The sequence below is a fragment of the Tursiops truncatus genome, chromosome 12 (assembly GCF_011762595.2).
Source record: "Tursiops truncatus isolate mTurTru1 chromosome 12, mTurTru1.mat.Y, whole genome shotgun sequence".
Taxonomy (NCBI): domain Eukaryota; kingdom Metazoa; phylum Chordata; class Mammalia; order Artiodactyla; family Delphinidae; genus Tursiops; species Tursiops truncatus.
In genome coordinates this window covers 63,113,411-63,126,002 of record NC_047045.1, presented here as the reverse complement: position 1 = coordinate 63,126,002, position 12,592 = coordinate 63,113,411, and the positions used below count along the sequence as shown (strand labels likewise).

Here is a 12,592-nt window from a genome sequence, read left to right as displayed (position 1 = left end):
TCATAGCCAGATATAAAATGTTGGAATATCTGCTGACTTGGGTTGTTAAGGCATCCTTGCTGTAAAGGTTGGAGACAAGTCCAGATGATTCCTGAAGCCCATCTATTGTCAGAGAGAGTAAGAATTCTGAGATCCCTTCTAACATTTAGCTCAAGCTTCTCAATGTATAAATGAGAAAACTGAATTCCCAAAAGTAACTGATCTCTCCAAAGCTTCTTGACGTTACCAGTGTTTTCCCACCACACCAAATCACAGCTGTCTACCCCACCCTACTTTTCTCTTTACAGATCAAACATCAACACTGAAGGTTAAAATCATCTTCTGCTATGTTTTGCCCGTATCTGTTACTGTGTTTATTTTTTCTGTGATGTGCTACTCCATGTACAGGTATACCTACGTCGGCAAAGAGAAACACCCAGCAAATCTGGTGAGTGCCTAGAGTGGTAGGAGGCTTTACAACACACCCAGGAAGATAGAAAAGGAGGTCCTAGAACAGATACCGTTCCTTTTATGGGCAGAGTGAGTTTCAAGTTAAAAGAGTTGATGAATTAAAAACACTTTCTGTACTAGACTAACTCAGTACCATAACCAAAGAGAAAGATTCCTTTACTTTTGACAAAGATTTTATATTTATGGAACAGATCAGACTAGGTCTTGAGGTGCACAGATAAATTGTCATGACCCATGCCCCTCCGAAGGCTTAAGTCTAGTTGGGGACTAGAAGTTTTAAAGGATATGTGAAGACTAAGATGAAAGTGGGTTCTAGGGACTCTTGTGGGTACAGGAAGGGTGCTGGCACCCTACGTGGAGGATCAGAAGTTTCATGCCTGGGCTTGGTCGTGAAAGTTCAGTAAGAGCTAGGGCACCTACCTCAAGCGGAAGAAACAGCAGGGGCAAAGGTAGGAGGATGTTTGGGAAAACACATAATATTGCAAAACCATGAGGTTCCTGATGAGAAGCTATGAAAGAAGAGACTGGAGGGTGAGGGGGTAAGGCCAGATAATGGGAGAATTGGGGAGCTATTCTAAGGACCTTGGACTTCATTGTGTTTGCAAAACTCTGTAGGGTTTTGAGCTGGGATCATTATGGTCAAGATTGAGTTTTAGATACAACTGGATAGTGTTAAAGACAACTTTAGGGGGAGGAAGACTAGAAACAAACAAACAAACAAACAAACCCAGCTAGGAGACTGTGGGAGTTGTCCAGGAGAGAGAAGATGAGAGTCTAAAAGAGGAGAGGGGGATGTAGGGCTGGAGACAGACACGGAATGGAAACACGTTTAGGGGGAAAGCGGCCAGGGCTTAATCATTCACAGCAAGGAGAAGCAAGAAAGTAAAAGAAGGAACAAACCTTATGCTTCTGGACCATGTACTGGAGGTTTCCCAAGGCTGAGCATATTTTAACAATCAAAAACTGTTTCTTTGGGAATTATCAAAATACGTGTTCACGTGTACACGATACATACATGCATTCCTGTTAGTTCTGTTTTTAAATGTTTCTATTATTCTGCCTTCATTTAGGTTTCAGAGTTAGCTTTTCAATGACGTAGGGAGACCTTTCCTAGGAGGAAAAAGCACAGGAGAACTGACAGCCTGTGACTTTCTGAAACCCACATTTTTGTAAAAGAAAGATGCTGAAGTTCCTATTTTGTAGTTAAATGAAATCACATCATAGGGTGGATAATGAGAATTGTAACATAACTCATCATTGACAATCTGAACAGGCACCTTCCATGTATTGCCAGCAAAACTTTAATCTTAAACAAGTTTTCCTGACATGATTTAGAGTTTCTCTCTCTGCAATAAATTGGCAGGTGAATTTCCATTTTGGGCCCTATTAGAGCATGATTAGTTTGGTGTATGGGGGAAGTAAGTAAAACCATCTCTATTCGTGTGCTTATTTCTCTTTTTACACCTAGTTTTCATGCCCTTCCACATTTCCTGTCCAGCGTATATGCAAAAAAGAGCTGGTAGCCCAGAGGATGGCTTATTGATAAACACATAGTACACTGTAATTAATAAAGCAATTTCAAAAACTCTCAGTCTTCACCATTCCTGACACAGCAGAAATTCTGATTTTACAGAATTAAAAAAAGGAGGCTCAAGAAATTAAATAAGCCCCCTGAATTCCCTCAGCCAGTTAGAGGAAGAGGCGGTCACCCCCGATCCTTGGACTGGATCAGGACCGCCCAGGGAACCACTCTTCACGGTCATATGCCTTTCGTGCATCTTGGGTCTCTTGCCTCAAGGTGAGGGAGTTTTCCCACGTATTCCAAACATAACTTTCACTTCCATGAGTTGGTAAGAATAGGCCTTTACAACTATCTGGGGACGGTATAAATTCTAACTAACAGCTGGTTTTATTTGTTTGTTTGTTTTTATAATATCTTTATTGGAGCACAATTGCCCTACAGTGGTGTGTCGGTTTCTGCTTTATAACAAAGCGAATCAGCTATACATATACATATATCCCCATATCCCCTCCCTCTTGCGTCTCCCACCCACCCTCCCCATCCCACCCCTCTAGGTTGTCACAAAGCACCGAGCTGATCTCCCTGTGCTATGTGGCTGCTTCCCACTAGCTATCGATTTTACATTTGGTAGTGTATATATGTTCATGCCACTCTCTCACTTTGTCCCAGCTTACCCTTCCCCCTCCCCATGTCCTCAAGTCCATTCTCTACATCTGTGTCTTTATTCCTGTCCTGCCCCTAGGTTCTTCAGAACCATTTTGTTTTTTAGATTCCATATATGTGTGTTAGCATACGGTATTTGTTTTTCTCTTTCTGACTTACTTCACTCTGTATGACAGACTCTAGGTCCATCCACCTCACTACAAATAACTCAATTTCGTTTCTTTTTATGGCTGAGTGATATTCCATTGTATATATGTGCCACATCTTCTTTATCCGTTCATCTGTCGACAGGCATTTAGGTTGCTTCCATGTCCTGGCTATTGTAAATAGAGCTGCAATGAACATTGTGGTACATGACTCTTTTTGAATTATGGTTTTCTCTGGGTATATGCCCAGTAGTGGGATTGCTGGGTCATATGGTAGTTCTATTTTTAGTTTTTAAGGAACCTCCATACTGGTCTCCATAGTGGTTGTATCAATTTACATTCTCACCAACAGTGCATAGGGTTCCCTTTTCTCCACACCTTCTCCAGCATTTATTGTTTGTAGATTTTTTGTTGATGGCCATTCTGCCTGGTGTGAGTTGATACCTCATTGTAGTTTTGATTTGCGTTTCTCTAATGATTAGTGATCTAACAGCTGTTTTTAATGTCTCTCTAAAGTGAAAAGATGAAAACCATTCTCTTCTCTCTTTATAGATTTTGATTTATGGAAATGAATTTGACAAAAGAGTCTTTGTACCTGCTGAAAAAGTTGTGATTAACTTTATCACCCTCAATATTTTGGAGGATTCTAAAATTTCTCATAAAGATATAAGTGTAATGGAAAAAAGCAATGATGCCTCAGACCTGAATGAGCCCAGCAAGGACCAGGAGCCCCATCAGGAGGAAGTGGAGGTGAAACACCTGGGATATGCTTCACATGTGGTGGACATTGTGTATGACCCTGAGAAAAGCACCCAAGGGACTTCCTTAAGCCAGCAAGAGCCACCCAGCAGGACAATGCCCACAGATAAAACAGTCATCGAATATGAATGTGATGTAAGAACTAGTGACATTTCTGTGGGGCCTGGAGATCAGGAGTTCAATTTGCAGGAGGAAGTGTCCCTACAAGGAAAGTTATCTGAGCAACAGGCAACTTTAGCAGACTTGGGTCCACAAACACTACCATATTCATATACCCCTCAGCTCAGAGACTTGGACCACCTGCCGCAGGGGCATGTGGACACAGAGGAGGGGCCAGAGGCAGAACCGTCAACCACACTGGTCGATTGGGACCCTCGGACTGGCAGGCTGTGTATACCTTCATTATCCAGCTTTGAACATGACTCAGAGAGATGTAAGCATCCTGAGTCTGAGGGACTCGAGGAGGAGGGCCTCTTATCTAGACTCTACCAGGATCGGGCTCCAGACAAGACACTGGAGGAACATGAAGCCTATCTCATGCAGTTTATGGAGGAATGGGGATTATATGTACAAATGGAAGACTAACACTCAAACGTCCCTTTGCCAGACCTCTACTGTTACAAAACACGTGAGTGCAAACAGATAAGTGACCGAATAATAAAGTACCGGAGCCAGAAGTTTACTCGGATTTCTGTGTCAGTGAGAATTACTTATTCCTTCTATTTTCATAGTGCTTGTTTCATTCCGCCTCCTGTGGTGGCTGGGTTGTGCGTGTGGGTCTCCCGCACCGATGGTGGGCGCCCAGAGTGCAGTGGCTGACCCTCTTTGTACCCAGTAAGTATTCAGAAATGTTGGCCAACTTGGATGCAGAATTTATTCAGGTGGGTGTACTGTGGCCTCTTTATTTATGATTTTCTAACAAGCACTTGTACAATTATTTTCTGGGCCCTTACCAAGCGTATAGCACTGTAAAAAATACTTCATGAAGACCATTCATTGTATAAGTGCTACTTTTTTAGAATTTGGTTTATTGCCAGAATGATGAGATACTTAAAACATGCAAATACCACTAAGTGGGTGGGAAGTGGTCACATTTAAAGACCTAACCCGCTGTTCAGTCATAATAATCCATGTTCAGAGTGAATAAATCAGGCACAGATCTTGATGTCATATGCTTTGGGCTACTTTAAGTGGCCATATTAATACTTTAGGAGAAGTTCTCGAGTGTAAACATAAATTGTTGTTATTAGTTTAGAGTCAGAAAATGTCCCTGGTGGCATAGTGGTTGGGAATCCGCCTGCCAATTCAGGGGACACAGGTTCGAGCCCTGGTCCGGGAAGATCCCACATGCCACGGAGCAACTAAGCCCCTGCACCACAACTACTGAGCCTGCGCTCTAGAGCCCGCGAGCCACAACTACTGAAGCTTGTGCGCCTAGAGCCTGTGCTCCACAACAAGAGAAGCCACCACAATGAGAGGCCTGCGCACCACAACCAAGAGTAGCCCCCGCTCGCTGCAGCTAGAGAAAGCCCGCACGCAGCAACAAAGACCCAAGGCAGCCAAAAATAAATAAATAAATAATTTTAAAATGTCCTCTCAATAACTAGCAGAGGCTTTTTAGTAGGGAATTAACCAGAAAAAAAAAAAAATGCCACATTTTATAATAGAACAGTCCATTTATTTCTGGAAATGTGTTTTTCAAAAGATATTTAGATAATCTATAAACTAGAACATGTTTAGTAGCTGAATCACTGTTACTATTATAATATTAAATATTCTATTTGAATGAGCAGTGCCTTAGAGATTCCTTGGAATATGTGGGAATGAATATCCCATATCTACATAATCTTAAAATCAATAAATAAAGACATACAAAAGAAATAAGTTGAGTTTATATGTAAGGGAGAGTGTATTTGACATAATTTACTGTGGGAATGAAAGTATATCATAAAACAATATCACCCTAGTTAAATTCCAGTAACCATTCCCATCGCCTTCATCATTTGCTTAGAAAATTAAATTCGATAGTCACATTGTATTAAAATATGACAGAATCTGTTAAGTTGAGCCATATAAAATTGTTGATATTTGACCATTTTTGACCTGCAGAGACAGCAATTTCGTATGATTTCCCTTAGCATATGTTTGCTTTAATCATGAGCTCATGATCCGTTGATACTCTTTCAGAAAAACAGATATCATCCGTATTTTCTCATTTATATTCTTGGCACAGACAGACAACCCTGGTAAGAGAGATGGATTCTGAAGTCATGGTCTTTTCAGATTGTCCACAAATCCAAACAGCTTCTGATCTAGTGATTTAATTTAGAGCATAATTCTATTAACCAGAGTGTTCTGTTCTTCTCAATCTTTATAAAACTAATTCTGCTAATTTTGAAGAACAAATTTATTATTAAATAAATATGTAAGAGAGAGTGTATTAAAATTTTGACATAATTTACTGTGGAAACGAACGTATATCATAAAACAATACTACCCTAGCTAATTTCCACTATTCCCATCTCCTTCACCATTTGCTTCAAAACAGCCAGTTTTGAAGAACAAATTTATTATTACTATAAAGGAAATTCAGGAGTGGGAAAGAATGAGTTGCTATTAAGAGCAAAAAGAAAATAAAATGATTGATGATTGTTTGGCTTATTCATTTCATTCACAAAATACTTACTGAGCATCTACTATGTCCTACAATGTCCTCGTTGTAGGGAGGATAACAACAACCTTAGGGTTACTTTGAGGATGAAAAAGCGTTAGAACGTAGAAGGCATTTAGAACGGTGCCTGGCACATAGCGAGTGTTAGGTGTTTGTTATCGTTGTGCTTAACACCAGGAAAAGAAGCCATTTAGACATAGGACTATTTTGATTCAAAGGCAAAGTTTGCCTCTCTTTGTTTCTCTTACCGAAAAGTACAAGAGTAATTTGCTTCCTACTTTATGCCTTCAGATTGAAATCCATCTGTGGTTTTGTAAAACGGAATCTAATTCTGAGTTGCTTTCACATCTCTTATCATTCTAAGCATATCAGAAGTATTGAGCCTTTGTAAAATTTTGTTTCTTTAGTACTTTGCAACATACATAATGCACGCAGATATATATATATATATATATATATATATATTCAAATGTGAGTGTACAGTAGGTATGTCTTGTGGGGGAAAGTGACACAGTCTTCGATGCAGTCTACCTTTATGAGCAACAATCATCGTGCTTCCTGTCACCTCTGTGGCCAGAGCCTCAGCAGCTCTGAGAAGTCATCCTCTGGGGCCTCATTAGATTCCATCCCTAAGCCTGAGGTCCCAGTGGAGCTGGGAAGTTGAGGTTTCAGAATCTTTGACCAGCACCTTCATCCTTTCACCAGCTGTTCATCAGTTTTAGGATTTCACATACCTCTTCCACATTAGGTGATTTTTCCACATGAAAATGTCTGCTAGTGGCTCTATGTCCATACCCCATAAATTCTAAACAACTGGGTGAATAAAAATACCCCCTGCTACAAAGTGAATGAAACCTAGTGCCACATCCTGCACATGGGAATGAAGTAGAAGAGGGACATTTGTCCCCTCAGCCTACAACATGGGGAAGATCGGGTGCCCCCAGGCTGAGTTCACCTCAAAGGAAATCAGTGCAGGGAAAAACTATTTGTACAGCCCAGAGTACAAGTCAGCACAGCGTGGTAAATCTAATGAGAACATCAAATAGAGGGCTACACCAGTATGGATCAGTGCACCTGGGTCATAAATCAAATTCTTTCTGGCCCACACACTGCCATCCCACATCTTGAGATGAATTTTTGCTAAATTACCTTGGAAAGAACTTTTTCTATTTCCTTTGTGGTTCCCACATTATATCTTCCATAAATCTTCTATCCACGGTTTTTCAAAGACTTTGCTCAAGAACATGTGCCTATAATTTTTTAATAAATAATGCAATAAATTAGAAGTTTGGGATTAACAGATACACACTACTATATATAAAATAGATAATCAACAAGGACCTACTATATAGCACAGGGAACTGTACTCAATATTCTATAATAACCTATATGGGGTAAGAATCTGAAAAAGAAAAAATCTGAAAAAGAGATCATATGTATATGTAAAACTGAATTCCTTTGCTGTACACCTGAAGCTAACACAACATTCTAAATCAACTATACCCCAATATGAAATAAAAATTAAATTAACACATAAATAAATAAACATTTTTTAAATGTAAAAAAGAAGAGTGTGACTACAGACAAATTATCAGCAAGATATATTACTGCTTAGTTTCAAGCAGCCTATTGGCTAGTTGCAGTTCAGCCAATAAACTTAGAATATTTTAAAATCTAATAAATAAATAAATAGTGCAATGGTTGTGGGTATTTTAAGACTAGATTTTATTTTTTTCTGTAGAAGATAAATGTACACATAAAAAAATGTACACATACTCATTACAAACTAACTAGAGATAAAGGGGGGAAAATTAAAATTACCTGTAATACTCCCACCCAGATTTAACCACTGTACACATCTTAGGGTAGGGAAATGATTCTCAGCTGGGGGTGATTTTGTCCCCGATGGGACACCTGGCGATATCTGGAGACATTTTTGCTTGTCACAACTCTAGGGAGAGGGTGCTGCTGGCATCTAGTGGGGAGAGGCCAAGAATACTCTTCCACATCCTACGATGCCCAGGGTAGCCCCCCACAGCAAAGAGTTATCTGGCCAAAAATGTCAATAGTGCCCACATTGATAAACACTGGTGTAGAATTTTCCAGACACTTTCAATACATTTATGTATCTATTTTTCCTCAAAAGAAGGATCCTACTGAACTTTTATAACTTGCTCTTTTCACTCACTCGAAAATATATAACTGTCTTAACTATACTTAGATTAACTTTATGAAGCACCAATCTTATTCAAACTAGAACAACTGAAATGACAAGTGATGAATTATTTTTTCTAAACTTAATGCTTTAAAACTTTTTTAGTCGAACAGCAACCAAAAGTTGGCATTATTAAGAGCAAAGTGATATGAATCCTTTAAAGAAAACTGAACCTCTCCAAAATGTTATTTCCTGGAACTCACTGCCTCTGCAGAGTGGCTGGATGACTCTTAGATGGTCGTGTATCTTCCCTTTGAGGGTGTTGGACTCCCCTGTGCTTAGTTTTGACCACCTTCCACCTTTCCTCTAAAGGTCTTCAGGATCTTCAGTGACAGATCCTTGAAGGCATCTTGGCTTTCACTGTAAATCCTGGATAAACATTCATGTTTATCACTGAGTTTCCTCTAGATTCCTTTGCCTATGGCAGCCACAAGATTTCTTTTGTACTTTACTAGTTTTAGACTGCAACAAATCTTCCAGGTGGTTTTCATTTCTGAATGCCAGTAAAGATGGCAGGTTAAGGCTCTGAAAGCATTGCTTCATCCAAGGCTCCCTACCGGGAGGGGTTACGTTGTGTTGGTGCCGGTTGAAGGAGTCTCCTTCTGTCCTCAGGCAAGGCTGCCTCTTCATGGGTTTCCCTAAAACCCTGTCTCTGGCACTTTGCTAAATCTGGAAACAGACGAGGTATTTTCTCCCTTACTTCCTCAACAGATTTCTTTTTGACATCTCAATCCGTCGTTCTCTAGATTAAGTGGTATTTGGTATTAAGTGGTATTAAGCCATATGGCCATCGTCTGGTGTTTGTGTTTTCACGCCCAGGCCACTGAGACAATGAACGCTGCTGGGGATAGCTACCATCTGCCATTTGCCTGTCCCTGGGACTGACTTTTGTGGGACGTATGAATTAGCCACTGCTTTTAGAGGTCCCATAGAGTTAAGATAGTTTACATATTCTTCCTTCTCCTCGAGTGCATTCTTCTCCAATCTGAAATGCAGACGCTTCAGAACATTTGATGTGAGAGGGGAAAAAAAATCAGTGGGAATTTTAATCCCAACCCCCCCCCAAAAAGGAGGCATGGGATATTGGATCTCCATTAAATTTGTCAACTTTGTGCTTTTAAAAGAATTTCGCAGCATTTGACTAACAAAGGGATGTATGGACTGTCTACTGAAAAAAACTGCACAACCTAAAGGGTGAGAATTATATTTTATTCGGCAGACCTTCTGAGGACTGAAGCCCGGGAGGCAGCCTCTCACATAACTCTGATAGACCGTTCCGAAGAGATAAGAGAAGAGCCAGGCTATATAAGAGTTTTTGCAAAAAAACATCAGTCATAGAATATTGAGCAGTCCCCTGTGCTATACAGTTAATTCTTTATTGGTTATCTAGTTTAAATATAGCAATGTGTACATGTCAATCCCAAACTCCCGATCTATCCCGATCTATTGAACACTGCTCAATGTTCTGTAATAACCTAAATGGGAAAAGAATTTGAAAAAGAATAGATACATGTATATGTGTAACTGAATCACTGTTGTACACCTGAAACTCACACAACATTGTTAATCAACTATGCTCCAATATAAAATAAAAATTAAAAAAAAAAACATCAATCAGAACATCAAAAGACTACTGCTAATTAAAGAAAACCAGACATATCAAGTTAATGAATTTAGTGCTTTTCCGTGTCTGGGAAGATCCAAGAGTCTGGGCTCATTGAAATCATTCCTTTGATATGCACCTTAACTATCTATGGCCAACGTCCTGCTTTTCTCCATCCTGAAACACCTCAGCGTGCACCGTCAGGATACGGCAGGCGACATTTTTCATCCACATTACCTTAGGCAATTTATTTAACCTTTTGGGACCAACTTCCCTCATCTATGAAATAAGGATAATAATTGTCCCTACCTCCTAGGGTTGTGGGAGGTTTAAAGGAATCAATATATTGAAAGTTCTTAGAAGAGTGCCTGACACAAAATGAGTGTATTTATCTATCAGCGGAAGAAAGCCATGGACAGGAAGGAACTACACATCCACATGGCAACGTGAATCTCACAGGCGTGTTGAGCAAAAATAGTGATTTCTAGAGAATATACAGAGGATAAATCCATTTACATAACATCTCGAGAAATACAAAATTAAACACTAGTCATATATACATGGTAAAACTATAAAGAAAGGCAAGGAAATGATTAACACAAAGTTTAAGATCATGGATTCCCGCCGTGGACTGAAGGGGATGGGAGTGCACAGAGCTCACGGGAACTTCAGCGGAACTAGTAACAGTCTCCTTAAACATGGTAGAAGCAGTGTATTCCTTTGATTATTCTTCTTTAAACTGCACATATGTATTAATATATCCTCTAATGTGTGTATATTTAATTAAGGAAAACAATAATGGTACCCCAAAGCCCCTAAATTTTGTGTCATTCTCATAGGTTCCATAACCAGTGTCAGCTTTGTACCATTGGTAAAGCTATTTGGAATGATGATCGCTCTTAAACATTTTCCCTTGCAAGTCGGAAACAAGTATTTTATGACGATATTCTGTTTACCGATCTTCTTAGTTTCCCAAGATTTGATTATGCCTAAAATTCTGAACAGAAAAGAACTATTGACCAATTGATTCATTGGGTTTCCGTGGTGAAGGGCGTGCCTTGGCTCGGCTGAGAACTGCCATTATTCAAAGAGTGAATACCTGAGCCCTGGCAGGAAGTGAGGAGGACACGTGATTCACACAAACTTCTGAAATGCAAGCGCCTTCTCCTACTCACAGGTAATAATGAGTTAAAAAGATCTCAGGCGGGCTTCCCTGGTGGCGCAGTGGTTGAGAGTCCGCCTGCCGATGCAGGGACACGGGTTTGTGCCCCGGTCCGCGAAGATCCCACATGCCGCGGAGCGGCTGGGCCCGTGAGCCATGGCCGCTGAGCCTGCGCGTCCGGAGCCTGTGCTCCGCAACGGGAGAGGCCACAGCAGTGAGAGGCCCGCGTACCTCAAAAAAAAAAGAGGCAGGCAGGCAGGCAGGCAGGCAGTCCCACTGACAAAAATTACATAGTGTAAATAAATCCCTTCCTTATGAAGCAGCTAATAGTTGATCTCTGCTGATTTTAGGATGCAGAGAAGAAGGATTACGACTTTCAAATGCTCTGCCTTTACACTCCAGCTAACTGTTCCTTTCTGTAATAAGCTTGCCTTGGTTACACATGCTTAGTGACCATTGGCAAATAGAATGTGTTTGCTTTTCCTAAGTCCCATATTTCCAGCCAGCTTGTTGCCAGCAGCTTCCAAAATGAAAAATTTGCAAAATTACAAATTTAAACACTTTCAAGTGGAAACGCCTTTGATCCAGGCATAATGATGAACTTTAAACATTTAACTTTCCCCCAAATGAAGTATAAACAGAAGTATAATTAAGGTGTGCTAATATTTCTTCTTAGCCACCCACATGATCTTAACCCCAGTTTCAAAAACCTAGAGTGTATGTTCATTCTGAGCATCACATTTTAACAAAGGCTTGAACAACCAAAAAGCGTCTCAAAGAGAGTCCAGGAACCAGGACATAAGGGGAATGTGGAGGGAATCCAGGGTTTGGTGAAGTCCAAACAGCTGCCACATGCAAAGGACTTTTCTATGAGTGAGGACATTGGCCACGTGTTTATTGCTCCAGAGAAAGAAATTAGGACACGTATTTGGGAGTTGCTAGAAGGCAGAGTTCAGTTCCAAGGAAGGAAGGGCTTTCTATAATTAAGTGGCAGCTCTTAATTCATAACCATATGAGGAACTGAGTTCCCTGTCACAGGAAAGGTTCAAGCACGGGCTGGTTTCTGCTGACGCTTTTGCAGAGAGGATTCCTCCATGGGGCTGGGGGTTGACATAGGTGGTCTTTAAGTTCTCTTCTGCCTCTAAATGTCTACTATGAAAAAACAATATTTGGGATCTTCTTTATTTCCCCCCTTTTTCTCCTTTTTCTTCCAGGCAATTCACTAGCTAGTCACTTATCCTGTTTTTCATAAATTGCCATAGACCCGCTCTTTGTGGACAGCTAAGGCGAGCCAAGTAGTGCCTTTCCCTGAATGTGATGTACAAGAGCTTAGAAATTCTTACCTGGGGGACTTCCCTGTCAGTCCAGTGATTAGGACTTTGCACTTTCACTGCCGTGGGG

The 12,592-nt window shown here is 40.5% G+C and overlaps 1 protein-coding gene across 11 annotated transcripts in view; it reads left to right on the top strand.

The window, feature by feature from the left end:
* IL20RA (interleukin 20 receptor subunit alpha) overlaps nucleotides 1–12,592 on the top strand; it is a 55,380-nt gene that overhangs the window by 31,007 nt on the left and 11,781 nt on the right. For 8 of the 11 annotated variants that reach the window (XM_073789650.1, XM_004321908.4, XM_019951734.2 and 5 more), the window contains 2 exons: nucleotides 288–427; nucleotides 3,334–4,228. In XM_073789650.1, coding sequence (XP_073645751.1) covers nucleotides 288–427; nucleotides 3,334–4,125 — 932 coding nt within the window. In that variant the 3' untranslated portion in view covers nucleotides 4,126–4,228. Of the gene's footprint in view, nucleotides 1–287; nucleotides 428–3,333; nucleotides 4,229–4,271; nucleotides 6,085–12,592 lie in introns of those variants that run through there. The other 3 variants (XR_012324864.1, XR_012324865.1, XM_073789651.1) reach the window with 2 other exon arrangements.